Raw genomic sequence first — 27,996 nt, forward strand, 5'->3', positions numbered from 1 at the left:
TAAATGTTTTAAGGGTATTTTGTCATTTTGTAGGTTTTAGGGGGTTCTATTCTCTTAGAGAAAAAGCGATTCTGGTTTCATGTAATAGAGTTAGAGAGATTCTATTCTCTTGTCTTGAGGTTAAAAATATTTTACATTATCTAAGGTAATATAACATTTTATATCCAAAAACAAAAAATAAACAAAGTATTTTTCCTGGTTATGGGAAATAATTTTAAATTTACCAAGATTTTCAGCCACCCAAATGTTCAAATATGAGGAAAACCTTTTCCGAAAAATATTTCACACCCAAAACAAACATGAGTAAAAAGGCAAATTCTTTTTCATTATAAAAAGGATCTGACTTTTTTTTTTTTTTCTTTTGGATAAATTACCATTTTGATTTCTAACGGTTACACTATGTACATCAATTTCGTTTCTAACACTTCAAATGTGTAAGTTTAATCCTCAAAATTTTGGTTTATATCAAAATAGCCTCTATTGTTTAATAAAAAACACTGAAGTGACTAACACATATATGTGCCTCTTAGGATGCCAATCATGCCATGTGGATTACCAACTATGAAATTAGAGATTTTTCACGATTAGAAGGGTTTAAGGAAATTGAGTGCGGAAAACTTCATACTTTGATGTAATTTGGGCTTTAGAGTTGGATTGTTGACTCTAAAATGTTAATAACTTGATTTTTTAATGAAGTTAGTTAATAAATTGAAAAAACTAGATTGACCCAAGCTAAATAATAAATAGTTGTTACAATCAATTTATGCTTACAATAATTTTATAGATTAGACAGAACTTTTGCCTTGGGGGCTTCAAAACTTTGGCCTTTTTTCATAGATCTTCATCCACAAATGAACTTGTCCACGTCAACACCATGAGCTCAGTAATAGTTGTGATTTGAGTGAAATAATCTTGAACGAGATTTTAACAAAATTTTCTCACAATATTTAGTACCGGTTTGGATAGTGCTTTTCAACACTTCGTCTATGTTTTGCATTTGCTTTTTTTTTTTTTTTTTTTTGAGAAGTGCATTTTAGCGCTTTTATGTTTTTTCAGTAGGTTTCGTGCACTGTTTATGAGACCCACAAACCTCTTTTTTTAACAAAAATTTTATTAAAAATGGGTTCTACGGCACTATTCACACTTTTAAAAATTATTTTGCTACAATGTTTTCAATTTTCAACAAAATTAGCGATATACGAAACCTCGCACGAAGGAAAATGGAATGGCTAGTTATTAGTTAGTTGGTTACCTTTTCTCTAAAATTTGTGCATGAAAGAGTATTTATATATATAGGTTAAGGTTTAGGTTCAACAAGTGTTTAGATTGGACAAAAGTCTATGTCCCACAAACTCGCATCAACGTGAATTCAGTGAAATTCCTTATAACTTAAATTACTAATCATGTGAGTCTAGAAGTCATTGAAGCAAATTTTCATGAAATCGCATTCTTAACTTAACTAATTTATTACGTATACAAAAGTTTCCAACTTATACTTATATCGTAACATAAATTATCCTAAAACGTGATCTTAATTAGAATTATAATTTCATATAAATAATTGCATATTTGAATTGTACTCGAAAAATCAAGTGGGAGCTTGATCTAGTTTTTAAAAAAAAAATGAAAATTAGAAAAATCTAAATATTAAAAACTTAAAAGTCCTAACAAAGCTCACTTGCGAGCCACATGATTAGGGGTCCATGCTCGCCCACGGCCCACTTTGATGGTTAGGTTCGTTAAAGGCTTATGATTGGTCACTGTCTTAATAAATGACTAACTGACCACACTTAGGGCCGAAATACAACCAAAAAAAAGAAAAAAGAAAAAAAGAACATATTCTCAAAAGTCAAAACATTAAAAACTTAAGTTATGGTTTCGTATAGGCACTGTCAAAATTATTAGACAGAATTTTTTTTGGAGTTAACCTTGCCTAAATTCTAGAATAAACATTATTTTGGTACTCCTTCAGTTGACATATTTTGAGGGGACAAAATTCAAATTAGATGGAATAATTAGTAAAGTTTAGAGTTAGTAAATTAATTTTTCTATTTCATTGTATTTAGTTGATCTTGAGGTGTCCATCTCTATCAAAAAAAAAAAAAAAGATCTTGAGGTGTCGTAACTTTGAAAGTGTGATAAATTTGGTAAAGCTATTGGAAGTGACCTTTTTTTTTCCTTCACTAGTAATATTTTTACTTAAAACATATTGTTTAATTTAAAGAAAAAATTATTTATTTCTCTGCATAAAACTTATTTTTGGAATTATGCTAAAAAGTTCTTTAAAGAGAAAAACCATAGTTTCCTTTCCTTATGAAATGATATAGTTTTACATAATTCAAAAAATTTGGATCAAGTGTGCGAATTGTCTAGTAAAAAGAACCAGCATTTTGAATGAAAATGATATATACGATTGTTTTATATTTTTGAACTGAGATGTTATCATATTTGATTTTAGATATCTCACAAACAAAATTGATTATGTTGTAGGAAATTAAGCAATTACAATCTAATTATTCATAGGAACCCACAAGTGAACTTATTTATTATTTCTATGTCTACAGACTTTATTTACTATGAATAATTATGTTCTTGTTTTTCTATTTTTGTTCTAGCTAGTTAAGTTTATTGTATTTACTGAGCTATGGAGCTCACATTTTTCTCCTTTTTACATAGAATTTTTTCATTGATCACAGTGAATATTTAAACACAATGGCATCACTCTCCAAGGCGATACAATTAGAGAAAAAAAAAAAGTGATTACGTTCTCAAACTGCATCCTAAGTTGAGATTATTACATCTAAAAAAAAATTGTCTATCAAATTAGGAGTTTATGAATCTAGATACAAATTCATCACAGTTCTTGTCCGAACTGCCACCCTCACTAATAGCCTTTATTGCCAAATCCCTCCACTTCTTAGCATTCTCTAGGAAATCTTTCCCTCTCTCATCCTCCATTACCTCCTTAATGCAAAAATAAATCTCTTCTCTTTCAACAATGCCATTCTCACAAAGCTTAGCCCTCACTCCCACCTTCCACACATCCTGAACATACTTGGCATTCGTAGTTTGATTGGTCCATTGTGGCACCCCCACTATTGGCACTCCAAGCTCAATGCCTCTAAGGTTGAATTCCAACCACAATGTGTTAAAAAGCACCCAATTGCCTTATTTGATAGCACTTCCAGTTGGGAGCACCATTGCACTACCAAACCTTTATTTCCTATCTCTTCCACAAACTTTTCAGGGAGCTTTGCTTCCTTAGAAGCCTTAACAACCCCTAAGAAATGGAGTTTACTTCCTTTTAAAGCAAATGCCAATTCCTCCATTTGCTTGTTGCCTAAACTAGCCATGCTATCAAAGGACAAATAAATAACAAACCCTTTTGGCTTAGTGTTAAGCCAATCATTGCAAACAAATGAGTCTAATAAGAAAATGTTAAGCCCATAATCACTATCATTTTCTAGACATTTGTCTAAATAGAAAGATGGAATTATTGGTCCAATTGGCAGTAATCGACAGACTTTTGACATGGAGTCCACCACCTGATATGAAAAAGGACAAACCATGACACCAATTAGTTTCTGGTGTATGCGGTAATTGAACTTCGAAACTTTTATTCAACCATTGAGACTTAAAAAGTCTTGATAATACTCACTTGCGAGCCACATGTTTTAGGGCCCTAGCACGCCCCAAAAAATAAAAAGAAGAAAAAAAAACTAATAGGCCCCACTTTGATGGGCTTATGGTTGTTTGTTCTCCTAGAAAATGACTAAGAGACCCCACTTCAGGCCTATTAAACATGTTCTCAAAAGTCAAAACATTAAAAACTTAAGCGGCAATTTCATATAGACACTCTCAAAATTATTAGATTGAATTTTTGGGGTTAACCTTGCCTAAATTCTTGAATAAACATTATTTTGGTACTCCCTCAGTTGACATTCTTCGAGGGGACAAATTCAAATTAGATGGATTTCACATAAATTTAGTTAATTAGAAAAGTTTAGAGTTAGTAAATTAATTTTTCAATTTGATAAAGCTATTGTAAGTAAGAGATTTTTGTTCCTTAACTAGTAATATTATTACTTAAAACATATTGTTTAATTTAATGAAATAATTATTTATTTCTCTATATAAAATTTAGGATAACGTTTAACTACAAACTTAGTTATAACCTAAGGCTACAACTGCAATCAATATCTTTTTACTGGATATGAATTTTGACAAATTCACTATTAAATTACTTTTACTTCTTGTGGGGAGTAAAGGACCCAAGCAGGCATCTGGGCCTTTGGGCTCTAGTAAGATGGGCCGATCTGTTCTTGAGCTAAGGATTTGTTAGTACTGCGAATCGGCCCATACGCCGAGGATCCGAGGATATGTCCGAGGATCCGAGGATATGTCCGAGGGAAAGTTTCTCCTCGGACAGACCCAGGAGAACTCGGAGTTTCACTATGAAGGTCAAGGCAAAACTTTGGAAAGACTGTTGGATAAAAGGGGGAACCCCTGAATGTTGTAGACACACCGGTGTTAGGGAAATATCATAAGTAAAGGCTGACACCTCCACATTAAAGACTCTGCACCTACCTCTCTGGCCGCATTAATGGGAAAGTGACCCCTGAACAGTAGACCTGAAACTTCTGGTTACTATTCAAAGACACTAAGGGAAGAAATATCTAGGAGAGAGGGAATTTGAGCAACACGTGGATAAAGCATTAGAAAAAAGAAGTATTTAAAAGGGGGTGAAGGCAAAAAGAAAGGGGGGGCAGAGAGTAATGAAGAAAGAGATTAAGAATTGTAATTTTTAAGAAAGAGAAATTATACAAAGGTAGTCCTCGGCTTACGTCCGAGGAGGTCTATTTGCAATTATCATTTGTTATTTACGAGTGTTTGTACTCCTTAGCCTGTTGTCAAGTTCTCAGTACCTCTAACTTAGATTTCAAGCTCACACTCTACAAATTTCATTGTTTAAGGCTCATTGGGCCTGAGCCCATAATTGTCTTTGGGTCCAGGTGCAATTGTGCACTTACACTTCTTATATCCTCCATGCTTGCAAAATTTTTAAAAGATTAAAAATCAATACCTATGTCATTAATCAATTGTTTAATTGCAAGTTTTTGTAGCCTAAAATTATGCTTAAAAAATAAGTTTATGGATCATATAGTAAATAACATCCGATTGGCACAAATTTTGACTTATGTGTTAAGAGCATACAAAATACGCAATCCAACAATTATAATTTCATAATATATAGTCATATTAGTTTTTTTAATGGAAATTGTAGTCTTAGGCTACAATTAAGTTTGTAGCCAAATTTTTTCTAAAATTTATTGTTGGAGTTATCCTAAATAAGTTCTTTAAAGAGAAAAACCACAGTTTCCTTTCCTTATGAAATAATATAGTTTTACATAATTCAAAAATTTTGGATCAAGCGTGCAAAAAGTTTAGTAAAAAGAACCAACATTTTGAATGAAATTGATATATAAGATTGTTTTCTTTCTTTGAACTGAGATGTTATCATATTTGATTTTAGATATGACTACAAACAAAATTGATTATTTTGTAGGAAATTGAGCAATTACAATCTAATTATTCTTAGGAACCCACAAGTGAACTTATTTATTGTTTCTATGTCTACGAAGTTTATTTTTTGTGAACAATTATGTTCTTGTTTTTATATGTTTGTTCTAGCTAGTTAGGTTTATTGATTATTTACTGAGCCATGGTGCTCACATTTTTCTCCTTTTTACATTACAAACTCTAAAGAATAGCTAGCTCACAAGACTTTTCTTTCAGTGCCATAGGAATACTTTCTTTTTAATGTTAGTTTTAGTGTTAGGTTGATCTTGTGGAAAGCTTGTAATTTTGTGGATTGTTTATTGTTATGAATTATGTGAGAATGTTAGTTGCCACTAAATTTTATTAGATCTAATAAAATTTAGTGGCAACTAACATTCTCTAGAGAACAATTATTGAATCGCTTTTGGAGAATAGTTATTCTTTCTTAATAAAACCTTGCACACTTGTGAGATTCCTAGACGTGTAATTATTGTCACATATCTAGCTCGTACAATTGGGTTTGAGATGTGATTTTTTTTTTTTTAATAATTCAATAGTTACGACAAGAAAGTAGGTTAATTTTTATGTTAAAATGATCAAACATCGATTTGTTGAGCTACAAGATTCTTGGCTTGAGGTGTGATTAGTATTTAGATAATGTTTCACAACCAAATAACAAACTTAGAATTTTTTTCATTGACGGCAGTGAATATTTAAAAATAATGGCCACTTTCTGCAATGAGAGAATTAGAGAGAGAAAAAAAAAAGGTGATTACATTCACAAGCTGCATCATGAGTTTAAGATTATTACATCTAAAAAACAATAGTCTTTTAAATTAGGAGTTTATGAATTTGGAGACAAATTCATCAATGTTCTTGTTTGAACTACCAGCCTCACTAATAGCCTTTATAGCCAAATCCCTCCATTTCTTAGCATTCTTTTGGAAATCTTTCCGTCTCTCGCCCTCCATTACTTCCTTAATGCAAAAATCAATCTCTTCTCTTTCAACAATGCCATTCTCACAAACCTTAGCCCTCACTCCCACCTTCCACACATCCTGAACATACTTGGCATTCATAGTCTGATCAGTCCATTGTGGCAACCCCACCATTGGAACTCCCAAGCTCAATGCCTCCAAGGTTGAATTCCAACCACAATGTGTTAAAAAGCACCCAATTGCCTTATTTGATAGCACTTCCAGTTGGGAGCACCATTGCACTACCAAACCTTTATTTCCTGCCTCTTCCACAAACTTTTCAGGGATCTTCGCTTCCTCGGAAGCCTTAACAACCCACAAGAAATGGAATTTACTTCCTTTTAAAGCAAATGCCAATTCCTCCATTTGCTTGTTGCTTAAACTAGCCATGCTACCAAAGGACAAATAAATAACAGATCCTTCTAGCTTAGTGTTGAGCCAATTATTACAAATAGATGAATCTGATGCAAAAAGGTTAAGCCCATAATCATTGTCATTTTCTAGACGTTTGTCTAAATAGAAAGATGGAATTGTTGGTCCAATTGCCAGTAATCGACAAACTTTTGACATTGAGTCCACCGCCTGATATGAAAAGGGACAATAATCAAATTTCAATTGGCACGAAAGGTTACAATGCTAGTATCATTGTCACACACACCGTTAGAATTGTTCTATGTGTGGTAAATTATGATTGGTTGTTTGCTACTATCACAAAAATCCACTATTTTTTCTTCATCACTCACAATATGTTGGACAGTTGTAGCAAAGTGTACGATACTAATATTATTGCAACCTTAATTTTAACATGATCTTTATGGAAGTTTCAGGCTAAATATGTTAGGATGAGCATTCACATCCAATTATGCATAATAAATTGATAAAGTATTAGATGGAATAACTATAGCAAAAGTGCATTAATTAGTATAACATTAATAGCCAAGAGTCTTATAATTTAATTGACACTTCTTGATATTTCCAACCGAGACATCCATGATTCCAAAAAAAAAAAAGTATAACATTAATAAGCTCAAACTCATTGTTTATGCTTTTGAGATAAAAGGTATCTCAACATGTTGTTAGGAACCTATGGGTAGAATTCACCTTTTAGACCAACTTGCAAGAAAACAGTGCTCAAGAACTTATAAAAACATGGTTAAGCTTACACTAAATCCATGTGAAATACTAAGATTATAACACATGCTATGTTAGTGGACTCGCAAAAAAAAAAAAAATTGGAAATTAAATTTATAACAAAGTGTTGTTGTATAAGAGATCCTTAGGTGAGAATCAATTTTCTAAAGTGATTTATATGAGAATTCCAATATGAGCCGTGTGTAAGAAAGGGGGTAGGGTTGAAATCGAAAAAATAATAAATAATAATTTTTTTTTATACAATATAGAAATTCTAATTTAAAATCATCTAAGTGTATATATGTGTGAAACTTTCTTCTAAAGACTTAAATTTCAGTCATTGCCCTTATTCACAAAAACTTTGTACTTATAGAGTGATCATCACCCTAATAATGCCAGTGATAATAATAAAGCTTGAAAAAAAAAATGAACTTATTTACTGGCTTAAAAAATGGCTACATGTTTCATTAATAAAATCACATAAAACAATATGGAGATTAAATTTCTAACAAATTTGAAATAAGAGCTTCTAAGCAACCATAAAATTAACTAGTGAATCAAGTGATATTAGAACTTCCTCAATGAGCAAGGTAAAAAAAAAAAAAGGAAAAAGTGTTTGAAAAATCAAAATTAATAATTTAAAAAAAAATTAAAAGAAAATAATGCATTTATTCGTTGGCTTAAAAAATGGTATCCAAACATGTTCTATGAATGGGTAATTATGTCTGATCCAGACAGGTTGGTGTGAACATGCAACATATTCAATTTGGATGGTTGTGCCCCCAACTAATTCGGGCGTACAACATATGGTCAATTTTTTTAATAATAAATTACTAAAATTATTACAAAATTATCTTATAAACTGATGTGACATAATTTTATGATTTTGAAGAAGTTCCATCCTCAGATTTCTTACTCTTCACCTTTTTTTCCAACAACTGTAAGTTTGAATAATTAACGTACTAACGATTGTGAGTATTATCAAATTTAAACACCAATATAAATAAATTTCTGAATTTCATATTTTTTTAATGGAATACCTCAATTTGTAAATATTATATTTTAAAATTTGTATTACCTTTATAATCACTTTCTTCTCCCCTATTGTTTGCACAAAAGAATAGTGAAATGATAAAATAAAATAAAAAAAAAAAAAGGCAGTCCGACACTCACATAAAACAATTTCTAAAACGAAAATTATAAAAATGAAATTGTATAAACATATATAATTACCCACCTCTGGCTCTAGCTCGTAGAAAGTGTTGACAAGAACTGCATCGGCTTTATCTGAGTTAGAAAATTGATTGAGCACCATCTCAAAGTAAGCTGGGTAAGATCCAGGCACACTGATGAAAGATGGCATATCTTCAAGCTCAAGCACAGGAAGACCAGGAATTGAGATGGGTGTGGAAGTAATTGGTAGCTTCAATAGTCCATGATGCACATGATGGTATATAAAATTCACAGCACAAGTTTGAGTGAAGAAAGCAGCTCCAAATATACCGAACTTTTTAGCTACTTCCAAAGCCCAAGGCAAAAAAGGGTCATAGATTATGCAATCAATTGGGTTTGCAGTGTTTTTGTTCTTTATAATAAGGTCAGCCAGTGTTTTTGAGCCTATTGTTTCCATACGATTAAGATATGCATGGATACTTTCTGCTTGGGCGAACCCACCTTCATCATAGCCATCTGATATTGTGTCAAATTGGAGAGAGCTTGATGATGGGGGTTGCATGGTGTTGTGGATGAAAAGGGTTGTGGCTAGTGTAGCTTTAAGCCCTTTGGAGACCAAACGTTTAGAGAATTGGAGCAATGGATTTATGTGGCCTAGGCTTGGATATGGTAAAGTTAAGACATGGCCTCTATATGCTTTGTTTTCCATTTCTCTCTCACTCGGGAGCTAGCTCAACAACTATTGAGTTTAGTAGCTTTCTAACTTAGAGATAGCTCAGTAAGAGAGTTGCATGTCTTGCTATTTGGTGAACCCTATTTGTAGGAGGAAGTATGCGACTCGACATTTCCAAAGAAATTCTTTTTTATATTATATTAAATTAAATGTTATAAGGAAAAAATACTAGTAGATACTAGGTTGTGTGTGCCATGCCATCTTTTCAATTTCAAAAGTTATGGCATATTTTTATTATCAATAATATATGTACCATATATAAATACACACAATTTGTCTCAATTATTTCATGTGTTGACAGACTGCAATTGTTTGACTGTCACTATTACTGTCACTATCAAATGAGCTCAGAATTTCTCTACAACTTAATTTGTCATATAAAATAGTTGCAATAAAGTGTGTATTTGTGCCTTACTCGCATTGTTATCTTACTATGCCATATTTGCTTCTTCTTCTTCTTTTTTTTTTCTTTTTTTTTACCTTACGCCAAGTGCGACATGAACGAAAAGCGAAAACAACATGACAAGTTTTCGAAATAAATGGCTTTTTTTCTAAAATTAACTGCTTATTGTGTTAATGAAGAAATGCATTTCGTTGACAGCATATCTTTTTGGGATTAAATTACCAAGTTAATTTCTTTTCCCTATGGTTTGACAAAAATTAATTTCTAGAAAATATTTTTACGTATTTACAAGTGTTTGGGACGACGAAAAATGTTGATCAACTGGAAATTGTTTTTCAGCTTACCAAAAAATAAAGACAAGCATAGTGAAATTGGTTTACAGTTTCATTTTCTACCTTACCCAAAACTTATCAACTGAAGCTCCACCCTCCGACCCCATTGTCTACCACCCAACCACCATCCCCACTTAAGTCCCCGATCTCCACTAGCACGGTGCGCCACACTACCAATCCCTTGATCACCAATTTTTTTTTTTTTTAATTAAGGCTATGTTTGGTTCAACGAAAATTGTTTACTAGAAAATATTTTCCACATTTAAAGGTGTTTGGGACGATGAAAAATGTTGGTCAACCAAAAATTGCTTTCCGATTTACTATAAAATAAAGACACCTGTAGCGGAAATTGGTTTACGCTTTTGTTTTTCACCTCACCCAAATTTATCAACCGAACTTCCACCCCCTATCTGCTAGCCACCCCCCCCCCCCTCCCCCCAAAATTTTCTTAAAATCTTGTAATATACGTACTTATCCCAACAATTTTAAATTAAAAAAAAATTCTAAGTGGAATACCTTTTGCCCCCCCCCCCCCCTCTACTGGTCTCCTCCCACAATTTCAAGTATAAATAAGACTTATTCCTTCAAGTGTGTGTATATATATATATTTTGAAGTTACCTGTTTTAGATGGGCTACTATTCTATCACTTATAAATTAATGTGATGTTATGATAATCACATAGTTATTTCAATAATTATCTCAAAATTTTAACTGAAAAGAAAACAATCATCTCAAATAAAAAAGTTTAAAATTTGAACTAAATAGAAAACAGTTACTACCCAATAACCATTGGTGAGTGTGACTCTTTTCTTAGTATTTTTTTCATGTTTTCTCTTCCTCTTTCTCTTTCTCCTTTTTTTTTTTTTTTCATCCATGTTTTTTCAGTTTTTCTCCATTCTCTTTCTCTATCCGATTAGCTTTTTTTACTTCTCATCGTTACTTCATGTTGTTTCTATAGTTTTTTAGTGCAACAGATTGCTAAGTCCAAAACTCTTGTAACCTTGTTTCGATTGCTAAGTCCAAAAAGGTAAAGATGTGTAAGGTTAAAAAACCATATACTTGATAAGTTTTTAATATTAGCCATTACTTTTTCTCTTTACTCCCTGTTGAAGATATTTTGGCATCAAGGAGCCATGCATCAAGCAAACGTGAATTAAGGCTCCTAGAATCAAGCAATCACACTAAAGCAGTTGGCAGCCAAAGTCAAATACGTGACTGTGGGGTCTTGGGCTTCGGCCGAGAGCGTGGGGCTTTAGCCGAGATCGTGAGTAGTCCGAATCCGAGGAGGAATATCTCCTCGGATAAGCTAAATGCAGATCAGGTATAGATCCTAATGATCAAAGTGACCTTTCAGGAATTTCTAATGATAGGGACGAGCATCATAAACATACAAGAGAGATAAGGACTAAAAAATACTTAAGGGAAAGCTGCTACGCCGCATTGAATGCCCTGCAGCTAACTTTCTAACCGTATTTATGTGAAAAAGACCCTTGAACAGTGCTACCTTGGCAACCATAACTCACAGAAGGCCAGAAAGGGTGTCTGATGGGACAAGCACTCAAGTGGTGGCTCAAAAGATCAACAAGTGTAGGATTAAGATCATCCAAAAGGAACTATATAATGGAAGAGATCCTTCATGAAAAAGGGATGGAAAAAGGAGAAGAGAAAGTACTGTAGCAATCTCAACAACTCATGTAACCATTGTCATCTAATATATACTAGAACAGAGCTCCTCAAATTATGCCAATGACAAACTTTCTTGCACAAACCGGGTTCAATTCTTGTTGGCTTATTATCCAAAATCATCTTAACTGTTATCCATGCACTAAAGTTTAGCTCTTTGACCCACTCTCTACAAATTTATTGTACTAGGTTCGCTGGGCCAAAATCCCTTACACTTTGGGCTTGGTCTGAAAATCATGTCCCTACATTTGGCTCCTTCTGTGGGAAGAGCTTGTGTGATAGTGAATACAACGGTTAAATATGGTAGGATTAGGCCCCCATCAACAGAAGTCCCTGGGGAAAGCCATTATGGTGGCCAATTTACTATGTGAGCAAATCACTACATGAGTTACACACAGTTATTGTCCTAGCTTAGCTTCCACTCAGGTCTATACTACGAAGCGCGGATTATACAGGGAGGATTGTTGAATGGGGCACAATTCTAGGGGCATCTAACATCAAGTACATGCCTCGTACCTCTGTCAAGGGCCAGGTCCTCACGAATCTGGTGGCCGAGTTCGTTGAACCTCGTTAGGGGAAGTTGCAACAACATATGAGCAATTCAAAGGGGCTCTATGGCGGGGCTAGTTCTTAAAGGCATATATTGATATATTCTAATCTATTGAAGTGGTTAAACAGAATCTTAGCTATGTCGGGTCCTCAGACCTCCTGCCTTGAGAAAATTAACACACACTGCCATCTTTAGAAGTGGTTAAACAGAACCTTAACTATGCCGGGTCCTCAATTCTCCTACTTTGGGGAAATTAACACACACTGGCATCTTTAAAAGTGGTTAAACAGAACTTTAGCTATGCCGGGTCCTCAGACCTTCTGCTTTGGGGAAATTAACACACATTAGCATCTTTAGAAATGGTTAAACAGAATCTTAGCTATGCCGAGTCCTCAGACCTCCTGCTTTGGAGAAATTAACACCCACTGACATCTTTAGAAGTGGTTAAAGAGAACCTTAACTATACTGAGTCCTCAGACCTTCTGCTTCGGGGAAATTAACACACACTGACATCTTTAGAAGTGGTTAAACAGAACATTACCTATGCCGGGTCCTCAGACCTTTTGCTTTGGGGAAATTAACACACACTGGCATCTATTGAAGTGGTTAAACAGAACGTTAGCTATGTCGGGTCCTCAGACCCCCTGCTTTGGGGAAATTAACACACACTAGCAACTTTGGAAGTGTTTAAACTATAACTCAATCATGCCTCGGTCCTCGGACCAGATGATGTGGGCAAGTTAATACTCCATAACATCTCTCTTTAAGTGCTTAAACTATAACTCAATCATGTCTCGGTCCTCGGACCAGATAATATTGGAAAGTTAACACTCCATAACATCTCTCTTCAAGTGTTTAAACTATAACTCAATCATGCCTCGATCCTCGGACCAGATGATGTGGGAAAGTTAACACTCCATGACAACTTTCAAAGTGTTCAAACGAAACCTTAGTTATGCATGGCTCCTCGGACCACATACTTAGGGGAATTAACATTGCATGATATCTATTTGTTTCTCACTAAGTGTCAAGACAGGCCCATGATTATAACCAAATCCTCAGATTGGTAGCTCTAAAAGGAGCAATTTATAGTACAAATATGGGGTGCTTGAAACGACACTCCCTCGAGTGTAAACCAAAGGATCAAAGCAAAATTAACTCTTAAGAATTCAAAACCCAACTTAATTTTTTTCTCGGATGAAAGGAAAAAACTAGAGTTTTGAGGGGCTATTGTGGGGTCTTGGGCTTCGGCCAAGAGCGTGGGACTTTGGCCGAGATCGTGAGTAGTCCAAGTCCGAGGAGGAATATCTCCTCGGATAAGCTAAATGCAGATCAGGTATAGATCTTAATGATCAAAGTGACCTTTCAGGAATTTCTAATGGTAGGGACGAGCATCATAAACGTACAAGAGGGATAAGGACTCAAAAATATCTAAGGGAAAGCTGCTACACCGCATTGAATGCCTTGCAGCTAACTTTCTGACCGCATTTATGTGGAAAAGATCCCTGAACAGTAATACCTTGACAACCATAACTCACAGAAGGCCAGAAAGGGTATCTAATGGGATAAGCACTCAAGTGGTGGCTCAAAAGATCAACAAGTGTAGGATTAAGATCATCCAAAAGGAACTATATAATGGAAGAGACCCTTCATGAAAAAGGGATGGAAAAGGGAGAAGAGAAAATACTGTAGTAGTCTCAACAACTCATGTAACCATTGTCATCTAATATATACTAGAACAGAGCTCCTCGGACTGTGCCGAGGACAAACTTTCTTGCACAAACTGGGTTTAATTCTTGTTAGTTCATCATCCAAAATCATATTAACTGTTATCCATGCACTAAAACTTAGCTCTTTGATCCACTCTCTACAAATTTATAGTACTGGGTTCGCTGAGCCAAAATCCCTTACATTTTGGGCTTGATCTGAAAATCGTGTCCCTACAGTAACAAATAAAGAAAATTCCTCATTAGGATATTTACATTTAATATAGATATTATAATCCCTCAATGGGATATTTACATTTAATATAAATATTATAATGGCAGATTTGTTGCCTTTCATTGTGTACAAATTCAATATATATATATATATATATATATATATATATATATATATATATATATATATATATATATATATATATATATGTAAGGCCCCAGTACATATTGGCCGTGTGTGGGAATTCCAAATCACTCTGTTATTACTCTGTTTCTATACTCCCCATTTACTTGATTCTTCTTCTATTCCTTATTTTGCATTATAATATATATACACACACACACGACATAAATATAATAAATTTTATTTAATTTGATACTGCTATATAATTATTTTATAAATAAAATGTTATTTGATTCTATTTTTTATACATTTAATGATTGTTTGTCTAAATTCTACAATCTTTAGCCTATTAGTAATTTTTTTTAATCTTCAGTTACAACGAATAATAAGGGATTTGAACATTAGACATCTTGGTTGTAAATACCAGGAAAAATATCAACTAGTTAAGTTATAAAACTCTTGATTATTATACTTAAGTAATAGATTGTCATTTATCTTCTAAAAAAAGTACTAATTTAATTTGGAGAGTAAGACTTAAGCACAGTACTTAGGTGCTGTTTACTTAGGTGCTGTTTCTTAGGTTTCTCTTTTAAAATTTTGCCATGTGGTTTTTTTCTCATTGATGAAAATGTATTTTTTAAGTTAAATAGCCACATGACAAAATTTTAGAATGAAAACCTAAAAAACAGCACCTAAAGTATTATAAGTAAGTTTTACCCTAATTAAAATCTAGGCATACAAGAAAGTTAAAAACTATTGAGTTATAATATATTCAGGCACCCACGGATAAATTTTTGGCCCTCCATGGCCACTACCCCCACTAACTTCCCCGGTCTTCGGTTCACCACTGGCCCCCAATCATGATTTTTTTTTTAAAAAAAATTCCTTTTTCATTATATATGTGTTTGAGGGATGAGAAATTGTGAAAAAGTAGTTAAAATATATTTTTCATAACATCTTTAAAAACACAATCAAACATTTAATTTTTAATTTTTTAGAATTGAAAATATTTTCTGTCAAACCAAACTTAAGTAATTAAAAAGACAGTGGGAGGATAGACAATATTACTATACACCGAATCACATCACTCACTATTAACACCAAGTCCTATGTACTGACAATATGAAATGATCCGAACATGTGTTCATTGTGGTTGAAATAGTCTTATCTCTTATTTGCAATGCAAGCGTGGGAGCATTGGCACCTAATGTGTTTGTGGCTGTGTGCATAGTGCAGTCAACTCAGCAGTCAGCAGTCAGCAGCGTCTGCAAAGTCATCATCGGTCAGTCTGGATCATTGAATTAAAGTTTTATCGGATCAGGTCCGCAAATTCATGCCTCCGCCACTGAGAGGGCGTTTGCGCATCACAGGACGATGGGCCCGTCCAGCCCACATGCAGTAGATATGCTTATTTAATGAGCTTGTCTGAAGGGAAAAGCCTCCAAAAATAATTTCTGGACATATACAATACTCATTCCGTAAAAATGGTCAAAAATCACTGTTGACCAAAATTCTTAGCATTTTACCGCTGTTTGAGAAACAATTAAGTTTTTAAAAATAAAAATGGCTGAATTATTTGAATTACAAAATGGCAAAAGGCCATAGTTATGTTACTCGAGTTGTGGAAACTCGAGTACTATGCAAGAATATATTCTCTCCACATACTTCAAGTTTCAGTTTCGTAAAGAATATTTTAACTGTTTGGCATTGGAAATCCAACCACACTCTGCAGTCTGCTCAAGCCAGTCAACACAAAAAAGAGATGCAAATCACGTGAAAGGCTAGAATGCACAAATCGTACCATCTATACTATGCCTAGTCAACCAATAATCCAAAAGAGTGAAAAAATCGTGCTGGACAGCACCCATAACTCTGCATAGGCACTGTTTAAATCGGCTTGATTTTATTAAGTATTTTGCTTATTTTTGTCTTTAGGCCCTATAATAATTAATTATTTTTAGTAATATTTTTTTGAGAATTAAAAAAACTTAAATGGGTCTGTTAATGTGATAGTTTTTTTAATTTGTGAGAAAATATTTTTAAAAATAATTAATTATTGTATGCCCTAAGGACACATATTAACAAAATCTTTATTAAATTAGCTTGGAAAATCAAGAAAAATAAACCCACCTTAATACTATATGTTAGGAGCATTTATACTATTATTTAAAGGGCTTTTGATGTTTGAACTAAATTTTTTTAGTTTTAAAATACCCCTACATCTCTATATTTAAGCAGAGACAAAACTAAAGGACAATCTGGTAAAAATACAACCCTAACTTCCACTAAAATATTGCCTAAAAAATACAACCCTAACTTCTCAAAATAAAAATTATATATATAATAAAAAAAATAGATTTTTTTTTTTTGCTACTATCACTAAAAAAAAAAACCTCATGACTAGTAGAAAATAGGCGTAAATGCACTTTTAGTCCTTACATTTTATTTTTACCACTTTTAGTCTTTAAACCAATTAATGTCTGACGTTTAGGTTCTTTCCGTCACCCAACTCACAACAAAAGCTGACGTGACTAACGTGGACATTAAAATATTATTAAAGAAATTATTTGACATTTTTTAAATGCTAAAATTTAAAAACAAAAATTAATTACTCAATTTTAATTAAAAAAACAAACAAACAAACAAAAAATTACTGACTTTCAAACAAAAATTTTACTTTCTTTAATTAAAATAAGTTACTGGCTTTCAAACCATATTGATCTTTATTTTCTTGTCATTTTCTTGTCCTTTCTTGTACTTTCTTTATAACCAAACACATCAAATAAAATAAATTAATTAAATGTCTTTCTTATCTTTTTTTATTTTATTTTTTCTTTTCATTATTTTTTTCGGAAGAGCATGTTCATGTTCTATGTGTTATTCCCTATAATCAATCTCCGGCAAAAAACAAAACCCTAAACCCTAAACATCATCACAAGAACACAAGAGCACAAACCCAAGACCAAACACAAACTCAAATTTAAAAACACAAAGAACAGAATAACAAACAAAAAAGAAGGAATTCAAAATCCCAGGCACGAAGCAAGAATCCTCGAACTGCGTCGTCCCAGTCTCTGCCATCTACTCTCCAATCAGACCTCTCCCGAACATCACCCACAGCCACTGCCAGTAAAACCAGCCACCACAACCAATGGCTAAAAATTCATTGTCCCAAAAAAAAATTCAATATCAAACCCACCAAAAACAACCACAAATATAATTTTAAAAAAACCACCACCACAAACCCATCGACCACACCACCGCCGACCACCACCACATCATAACCCAGCAACCCAAATCAGCCAAAAGTCACGAACCCAGCCAAAACCAGATTCACGGCAGCCCACAGCCTAACCCACCAAGCCCACAACAACCCACCGCCGAAGCTCCTCAAGCTTCAATCCTTCATTGTTGACCACAACAGCCACGAACAACAATGAGTCCTTTCTAGGCTTAGTCTATGGGTTTCACATTAATGGACCTAGCCAATCCAGACCTAGAAAACCTAGATCTACCCACCACCTGCAACGAGAGCGAGGACGAGTCCGCTGGCAGCAGCATGGCCGGAGACGGCAGCAATGGTTGGGATGGGGAGGGAGATGAGGGCGACGATGACTGATCTGAAGGCTAAGCACCAAGATAGAGGGAGAAAGAAGATAAAGAGGAAGAAAGAAAGAAGACTAAAGAGAGAAAGGGAGGCGGAGAAACTGAGAGAAAGATCTGGGGAAGAAGAAGACAAATAAAGAAGAAAAAGAAACTAGACACAAACATAACAAATCTAAGTTCCACCATTTTTTTTTGTTTTTAATTATATTTTTATAATTTTTAAAGTCAATAATTTTTTTTAAGGTTAGATGCTGATGTGGAAGCTGACGTGGATGCTAATGTAGCATTTTAATATTATTTTAATGGACACGTCAGCATTTACTATGTCAACAGTGCACCACGTCAACTTTTGCCGTGAGTTGGGTGACAGAAAGGACCTAAACATCAGACGTTAATTGATTTAGGGACTGAAAGTAGTAAAAATAAAATATAGGGACTAAAATGGAAAAAATGCAAAATATAGGGACTAAAAGTGCATTTACGCCTAGAAAATAATAAATGTTGCGTACTTTTACTTTAAATACAGTAAATGGTCATGAAGGTGCAAGAAGCAACGTATCACAAATCTTACATGGAAATCAAGTTTACAAAACTCGAGTACAACAAACTCGAGTTCTGCGTAGCGTTTTTAATTAAAATAATCCATGTCAGCAGCATTTTTTTTATGGAACTCGAGTTTTTGAAACTTGAGTTCCATGTCAAAATCAACTTTCACAAACTCGAGTTTTGAAAAAATGATAAATTCCTAAATATTTCTCAAACAGTGATAAAACACTAATAATTTTGGTCAATAGTGGTATTTGGCCATTTTGGCCAAACTCATTCAATAAACTTTTGATAAGTCACTACCAAAAAAAAAAAAAAGAGAGGCTATTGCGGTGAATTTTTTGCAGCGGGTTCAAAAAATGCCACTATATATCACATATTACAGCGCTTTATTGACCCACTCTTGTACATGATACATATTGCAGTGTACAGATAAAGCATTGCAATAGAAAAAGTCGTTGGAATAAAAATATTGGCTCAAGTAACATGAGGTGACTATAATATATATGATGAAAAATTATTGTATACTCCAGGAGTACCATAAATGTGTACTCTTTTCTCTCACAGGAATTGTGAGTCATACTATGAATTTAATTAGTATAACCCACAATTATATAAAAGGAAAAATAATACATTTATGGTACTATGAGAATATTGTATAATTACCCGTACATGATAGTAAATTAACAGGTTATAATTATATTGAATGTGGTCCAAGAGTATTCTTGCATTATCAATAATGTATTTCCGGGGGGGTGGGGGGGAATTGTTAGTACATGATCACAAACTAATGCTCGATGTTACCTGATGCAAAAAGTAAAGCAGCTCTCTCAATAAAAGGATTTTCTTATTGAATCAAGAGGAGACTGACAGTTTGCGCTTTTTATAACTGATTTGGGTTTATAATTTCGCACATGTTGATTCCGTGTTTTCATTGAGCAAAATGCTCCTGTTTTTTTGCATCTCTTTATTCCTATTGGCAAAGCAATTTGATGTCATTTTATTGTTGATTCCATTGTCGTTTGATCTGTCTTCTTTCTTTTTTGAAGCATTAATTTTTCTATATTTCGATATGGAGATATTAAATAATAATTTTTAATTCACCACTCGAAAGATTAAAGTATTAATACTAAACAACTAAAAATTTTCAATATTTCAAAGGGTTTTTAAGGATATTTTGTCATATAGATATTTTGAGATAGTTACATTGTTTTGAATATTTTCTTATTATTTTGAAAATTTGGGGATTATTTTTAGAGATTTTAGAGTATGTTCATCATTTTAATGTTTTAAGGATATTTTATCATTTTGTAGGTTTTAGGAAGTTCTATTCTATTCTCTTAAGAGAGAGAAAAGGCGAATCTGGGTTCAATGGATAGAATTAGGGAGACTATGCTCTTGAGGTTAAAAGTATTTTACATCACTTAAAGGTCTATAACATTTTATATCCAAAAACAAATGAGTTAATAATTTTAATTATACCAAGATTGTCAGCCCAAATGTTAAAAAATGAGGAAAGAAAATGTTTCAGACCCAAAACAAACATGAGCTAAAAGGAAAATTATTTTTCTTTATAAAGAGGATTTTACAATTTTTTTTCTTTGGATAAATTATCATTTTGATCTCTAACACATACATTATTGTAGACACTCTATTTTGTTTTTCAATTATGATGCATACTTTTTTGTGCATGCGTCCACCTAATGATGAACTAATTTAACTATCGCATAAACTCTCTAACCTCTCTCTCATTTGTCACATGTGAACTTGTATGTTCGTTTAGACCCCTTAAACCAGATAGTTTAACCTAATTTATTAACCAAGTGATTACTTAGATTAATTTTCAAATCTAGGTTAAACACAAATAAATCATATCATGCAAAGATGCGGAAAAGTAAATAACACTACGATATGATGACCTGAAAACTAATGAAACTAACCGTTTCGAGGTAAAAACTTAACCAGGATTTAATCTAGCTATCCTCAACGCACACCAAATCCAGTATAAGAGAATTGAAGTTTTTACAAAATAATTAACCATAAATCTAATGCTACCTCCAGTAGTAACTTACTGACACAACTACGTGCAAGCAACGAATCCACATACTCCTTCTCTTTTTGGATTTACAGAAACACAAGCCACCTTGCTTGTGACTTTAAGATCCTACTCAAAGATTTTAGATCACCTTCACTTATTGATCTTGATGTAGCAACTATGTTCTACCAATGCTTGATTGTGGTTTTGGCTCCGATAAATTCTTGTGTGGTTAGAAGGTACAAGACCTCTCGAATCTCACAAAAAGTAACACACAAGTTTTCTTTAGCACCCTCAAAATGTAGCTAGGTTTTTCCTTTTATATGTGAAAATGTTTAAGTGAAACCCTAAATGTTTTCGCGGGCTTTGGGCCTGTTTAAAAATTCTGCAGAAACTGTGCTTGCGATTTTTTATTGTTCGAGCCTAATTCTCGATCGATTGAGAAAGACCGAACTTCACTTTTCTTTTCTGCAATCAGCTAGACTTCAAAACTTGAAACAACCTTATTTAAGCATTGCCTAAACTCTTAGACTAGACATGTTTTGTTCTCGGTTTGCCAACACAATACAATAATGATTCTAAATATTTAATTGTAAATCTTTAGAGCCTAACATAACTTTATTTTTAACTCTACTTTTATTCATTTTTTAACCACTATACTTATTAAAAAAAAACATTTGAAGCAACAATTTTTAATCCATGCGTGCTTGTCATTTTTCACCTATCCAAAAATATCCACTTCTCTCAAACTCCTATTAATTTAACTTAAAACAATTTTTAATCCATGCGTGCTTGTCATTTTTCTATTCTATTCTCTTAAGAGAGAGAAAAGACGATTATGGGTTCAATGGATAGAGTTGAGGAGATTCTATGCTCGAGGTTAAAAATATTACATCACTGAAGGGTCTATAACATTTTATATCCAAAAACTTTAATAATAAACAAAGTTAATAATTTTAATTATACCAAGATTGTCAGCCCAAATGTTCAAAAACGAGGAAAGAAAATTTTTCAGACCCAAAACAAACTAGATGTTGAATATTGATAAAAGGAATTGGTTTCGATAAAATAAAATAAAAATAAAAAATGAAAAAGAAGGGAGACGTGTTAGTTTGGGGCCATGGATTCTTTGTAGGGTTATACTTTTTTTGGACTAGTTGTTTAGGTGATGAGTTTGTTAAAATAAACAGTACACTATTTAGTTAATAGGCCCACAGATTAGACTTACCCATATATTAAATCATTCGCTCTAGCTTCATAATAAGTAAGGGCATGTTTGGTAATATTATTTAAATAATAGTTTTCATTGTTTAAACAATACGATACGTATTTTCATAACATTTTTTCACATACACGTATTTTCACAGCACTTAAACAATGTTACTAGAACAACATTATTAAACGGGCTCTAAGTAAGCGAAAACACAATTTTGGTCCCTACATTTTGAGAACATTTATGTTATATACCGTACCGGCCAGTGCACCAGTACAGGTACACCTCTGTTTGGTACCGAAAAAATTACCGGTCGTACCAGCTACGTACCAGCGCAATCCAACTGTTTCGGCCGGTAATGAAAACAACGAAAACCCAGATGAGAAAAAATGAAAAACAAGGCTACCCATTCGAAAACCCATATGAGAAAAATGAAAAATAAGGTCGAGCTCTGTGAAGCTAAGCTGTGCTGCGTTGAGAGAGTGAAAACCATAGACTTCGGCAATGAGACAGAGGAGGATGAAAATGTGCATTGTAGGCTTTTATAAGGAGGTTGACCTAGTAATGGATGGTACAAATTGGTTCAATGGTTTTAAGGGCGCTTCTACATCATTTGATCTATTTTTTGTTAACTGTGTTTGGTTATGCGAATAGTTGGGGGCTATTTGTCTAGAACTCATAATCCTTCAACCGCTAACTCATAATCCTTGATGAGGATGTGATGGTGACAAGGATGTTGTGATCTGAAAATCTATAAATTATCTTTGCTAATATATATATAATTTATAAATTTAAAGTTTAAACTATAATAAGTTTAAAGTAATTTATAATTATCTTTGCTAATATATATATATATATATATATGTATATAATTTATATCTTTGCTAGATAATTTTTTTAAAACTTTAAACTTATAAATTTTCTTTACTAATATATATATATAAATTATATGGTCCTAATGAGTGTGTGTATATAAAATAGCGGTAAACTCAAAACGGTACATCGATATTGACCGATACTTAAAATATATCGTACTGCTAGTCAAATTGGTACAATCTCAAGTACGATATTAACTTCCTTGTGGCAAATATGTGAGTCTAATATGAAAAGGTTAAACTCATAATCATTGTCATTTTCTAGACATTTGTCCAAATAAAAAGATGGAATTGTTGGTCTAATTGGCAGCAATCGACAAACTTTTGACATGGAATCCACCGCAAGGACAATAATCAAATTTCTATTGGTACGAAAGGTTACAATAGCATTCCATGCACATGGCTTATCAGTTAAAGATTATCCTTTGCTGTTTGGACATATACATCTTAAAATGGAATGTCACATCATCTGAAAAGTTGAAAAAGCACAGCAACAATTATATAATTGAAATCATTCTAAAAAAACAAAATTATATAATTGAAATGTTGTTGATGGCTATTTGTAAGAGGAAGTATGCGACTCAACATGTCCAAAAAATTAAAAAAATTATATTATATTAGATTAAATGTTATAAAGAACAAAAAGACCGGTAGGTTGTACGTGCTGCCATCTTTTCAAATTTCAAAAGTTATGGCATATTTTATTATAATAATGTTAGTACCACACATAAAAATACATATTTTGTCTTAATTATTTTGTATGACAAACTGTAATTGCATATCATTCACTATAACATGGGCTGAGTATTTTTTTTTTCTTACTTAATTTGTCATGTAAGACAGTTGCGACAAATTATGTATTTGTGTGTTACTAGCATTAATGTTGTTTTACTGTGCCATTTTTTTTTTTTTTTTTTTACCTTACACCAAGTGGGACATGTATAAAAAGTTAAAAACACGTTACGTGTTTTCGAAATAAATGGCTTTTTTCCAAAAATAAATGCTTATTGTGTTAACGAAAAAATTTATTTTGTTGATTGCTTTTTTTTGGGCTTAAATTAGCAAGTTATATTCTTTTTCTTTAAGGCTGTATTCGGTTCAACAAAAATAGATTTTTTGAAAATTTTCGTATTTACAAATATTAGGGGTGATGGAAAGTGTTCGTCAAACGGATATTGTTTTTCGGTTAACCATAAAATAAAGACAATTAAAGAGGAAATTGGTTTACAATTTCATTTTCCGCCTCACCTAAAACTTATCAACCGAACCTCCATCCCCAATCCCCACTATTTGCCACCCAACCACCCCCCCCCCCCAATAATGTCCCCGATCTCCGTTGGCCAGTGGCCTCCACTGCTGCCGATCCCTTGATCATTGTAGGGTCAATGGGCCAGGAATGTGTGTTGGGTTGGCTCAAGAGTGTTTATTGGGCTAAAGGCCCAATCCGATGACACTAAATGGTCCAAGGGATATTACTGATGGATGAAGAGGCGAGGTCAGAGTAAAGTTTTCCAAGAAGATGATCCGAGGAAGAGTGTGTCCTCGACTAATTAAAACTAAGATCGAGAAAGGTTGCCCGACATCCAAAGGCGATATTTTAGGAAATCCTATAAGTAAGGGTAAGCATGGTGGATGTAGAAGATAAGAAGAAAGGTTACGGAATATCTGGGATAAAGCTGTTACCACCGCATTGAATGCTTTGTAGTTAACTTTCTGGCCGCATTAATGGGAAAGTGATGCTTGAGCATCAAGATTCAGCCTTACAACTACCTCCAAGGATTTCAGGGATAGGATGATGGGACAAGTATCTAAATGAGGAATCTGATCCATACGTGGAGGATGGAGAGAAGAAGGAGGATGATATAAAAGGCAAAGGAAGACATTCAAAAAGGGGGATCCAAAAGAAAAGAGAGAAAAAAATTGTACACATTTGTATCCATACTTGTAATCTATCTTTGAAAATGTGAAAGAGAATATAAATCATCCTCGACTTGTGTCCGAGGACAATTTCCGTTACATAAACAATCTTGTGTGTATGATGTTGCAATTGAGCCCATCACTCTTGTTATCCAACATCACTGGAACTTAGATTTCAAGCCCACTCTCTATAAATTTCATTGTATTGGGCTTTTTGGGCATATCCCATTTTTACTTTTAGAGTCTGGTGCAAATTGTGACCTTACAATCATAATTTTTTTTTATCTAAGGCCGTGTTTGGTTCAATGGAAATTGATTACCGGAAAATATTTTCCATATTTACTAGTGTTTGGGGCGACAAAAATTGTTGGTCAACCAAAAATTGTTGTCCTATTTATTGTAAAATAAAAGTACTTATAGTGGAAATTAGTAGTTTACACTTTAATTTTTCATAAACCATTTTTCGCCTTACCCAAAACTTATCAAACGAATTTCCACCCCCTCTATCTACCACTACCACCCAACCACCACCTAGTGGTGGAGTCATATTGGAAATACCCCCCCCCCCCCGATCTCCTCCCATAATTTCAATCAGACTTATTCCTTTTTTTTTTTGAAGTTACATGTTTTAGATGGGTTACAATTCTATCACTTATAAATTAATGTGATATTCAGATAAACACATGCTTATTTCAAAAATTATCTCAAAATTTTAACTAAAAGAAAACAATTATCTCAAACAAAAAAGTTTAAAATTTTAACTAAAAAGAAAAAAATTATTACCACTTGTTCGGGGGTCTTTTTCGGTTGCTCGGTCACGTGTGATCCTTTAAAGGGGTGACCTTACTAGACTCAGGTTCGTTTGGGGAGTTGCGTCCTAGAACTCAACATTGGACCATATGGTCCAACAGTTACTGGTGTACTTTTAAACTTACCAAACCATTAAAGCCAAAGTCTAAGAATCATGATAATAGTCGAATAAATATACAATATGCGTTTGATATGATAGTTTTGATTAGTAGTTGAAATAAAATAGTATTTATTTAGAAGTAAAATAATCATGTACTCAATGATGTAAATTTAAAAATAAGAAAGCAAAGTCACTTATCTTCATATGGTTTGTAGCCCAGCTATGTAACATCAGTGAGCTGATAAGATTCTAGCAGAATGCCAGCGGTAGAGGCTAGTTAAGTTTGCCCCTCTTATCATGCATTTAAATGAGTTTAAGCCTTAGTTAATAGTTGTAATAGTAGTTGGAATAAAGTAATATGTATTTAAATGTGAAGTAATCATATACTCAATAATGTAAATTTAAAGATAAGGAAACAAAATCACTTATCTTTGTCTGGTTTGTAGCCCAGCTGTATAACTTCTGTGAGTTGATAATATCCTAGCAGAGTGACTCTAGCGGTAGAGAGGCAGTTTGCCATGATAACTTCAAGATTGAGGGGGAAAATGGGTGCAACTGGAGGGAGAGAAAGTGTGCCCAACTGTGTGTAGGAGCTGGTTAAGCTTGCCCCTCTTATCATGCACTTAAATGAGTTTTTCCCTTGACAATACTCTTTTAGTTGTTGTTAAATTATGAATAGTGTTGCCTTCCATAAGAAGGGCTTTTGTATGGAGTATTTGTGCCTTCTAAGAGAAGGGTTTTATGGAAGATGGATTTGTGCCTTCCATGAGAAGGGCTTTTATAAGAGAGATAAAGAAGAATATTGATATGTGTTTATGAGCAGCAAAACATTAGAACTTCAGAGTGAGAGAGTATGAGAGTGGAGTTTAGATGAGTGTAGTGTGTTATATGTAATGGTGTAGTACATGTGTATAAGATTGTGTAAGAGAAGTGGAGAAATAGATATTTTGTGGGATGTAGTATTTGTAACATGTATGATGTATGGAAGTATGAAAGATATGGTAGTTAAAGATAGTAAAAATATGAGATTACAACTGTTGGAGGAGTTGTAGAGATTGCTTTTCAAGAGGAAATATTTTGTAAGAGAGGAGTATGAAGATGTGTTTAAGTATTTGGAGATAGAAGCAGTAAGATAGGTGTATTTTCTGAACATGGAGAGTGAGAGAATGAGTATAAGAGGGGTAATAGTGCTGCAGTGTGTTTAGCAATGTTGCTGGAATTTATTGCTGGGCTTTTCTGCTGGTATGTACTGTTGGGATTTTCTGCTATAGGGTGTATGAAGGCTTATAAAGGGCATTTGTGAGCTAAGGGCTGAAGAGTTTAGTTCCTCATTTGGAAACTAAAATCTCAGAATTTCATTAAGAGCTTAGGGAGAAAGCATGGAGAGGTTTTGTGAAAGAGTTGTTCTTCTCCCTTTGGTTGTCGCTTGAGGTGTTGATGAGGGGTCCTATTTAGCTGAGTTTAAAGTGGTATTTTAGTAAATAATCTCAACCAAAATCTGTCCAAAATAGCAATGAATTTTCAGAAAATCCATCTTAAGATTTGGGCAAAAATGGTAAGTTTAGCTTCAAGGTGTTCTTGCTATTTTAGATAAGAGCTGCTAGAGAAAAAACAGCAAAAAAGGAAGGTATTTTGGCAAGAAAAGATGGTTAGTTTAGCTGGTTTTGGTTTTAGCCAAATGAGGGGAAAAAAAAGTAATGCCCAAGCTGCTGGATTAGTTGTCACAACTGTTCTAAAAAGGCTATCCCAGCCTAGCTGTCAGGAAAAGCTGTGACAGCTTTCATGAGACAGCTGTTGCTTTGGGCAGAAGCAAAAGAGGTCATCATGGTGATTTCAAAGTGTTACAGAGGTCATTCAACATTTACTTTATGGATTTAGCTAAAAATGGTAAGATCTCTTTTAAGGGTATCTTGCTATTTTGGGTATAGTAGCTAGCAGCTGGGATTTCAGCATTAAATAGCTGATGATATCACTTCAAGCTAGATGTCAAGTGTTGAATACACTGCTGAGGGTTTGTTGGAAATGTTTCTCCTTTTGGGTGTTTGTGTTTTTGGTGCAAGGTTTCATTACAACACATTTTTAGCAAGTAATAGAAGGATTGGTTGAAAGTTAATGAAGATTTAGAAATTTAGTTGAGGTCTCATTGTACTGTGACATAATCTTGGTAAACAAGAAGAGTATTTAATGTTCTGTTCTAGTAGCTGGCAGAAAAATATATAGTCTGATTGTGGCAGATAGCAGCTGGGAATGAGAGATATAATGAATATTTTGTACATAGTTGGAGATAA

At 33.5% G+C, this 27,996-nt stretch overlaps 1 protein-coding gene and 1 pseudogene across 1 annotated transcript; both read right to left on the reverse strand.

The window, feature by feature from the left end:
* Positions 1-2,823: 2,823 nt before the first annotated feature.
* Positions 2,824-3,533, reverse strand: LOC142631458 (flavonol 7-O-beta-glucosyltransferase UGT74F1-like; annotated as a pseudogene).
* Positions 3,534-6,289: 2,756 nt separating this feature from the next.
* On the reverse strand, positions 6,290-9,648 carry LOC142633162 (UDP-glycosyltransferase 74F2-like). Its single transcript, XM_075807436.1, has 2 exons — positions 8,905-9,648; positions 6,290-7,118 (listed from the first exon to the last, which is right to left on the reverse strand). The coding sequence occupies exons 1-2, from the start codon at positions 9,547-9,549 to the stop codon at positions 6,396-6,398; spliced, it is 1,368 nt and encodes a 455-aa protein (XP_075663551.1). The 5' UTR covers positions 9,550-9,648; the 3' UTR covers positions 6,290-6,395.
* Positions 9,649-27,996: the final 18,348 nt, after the last annotated feature.

Source organism: Castanea sativa, chromosome 4 (assembly GCF_040712315.1).
Source record: "Castanea sativa cultivar Marrone di Chiusa Pesio chromosome 4, ASM4071231v1".
In the NCBI taxonomy this organism is placed as follows: domain Eukaryota; kingdom Viridiplantae; phylum Streptophyta; class Magnoliopsida; order Fagales; family Fagaceae; genus Castanea; species Castanea sativa.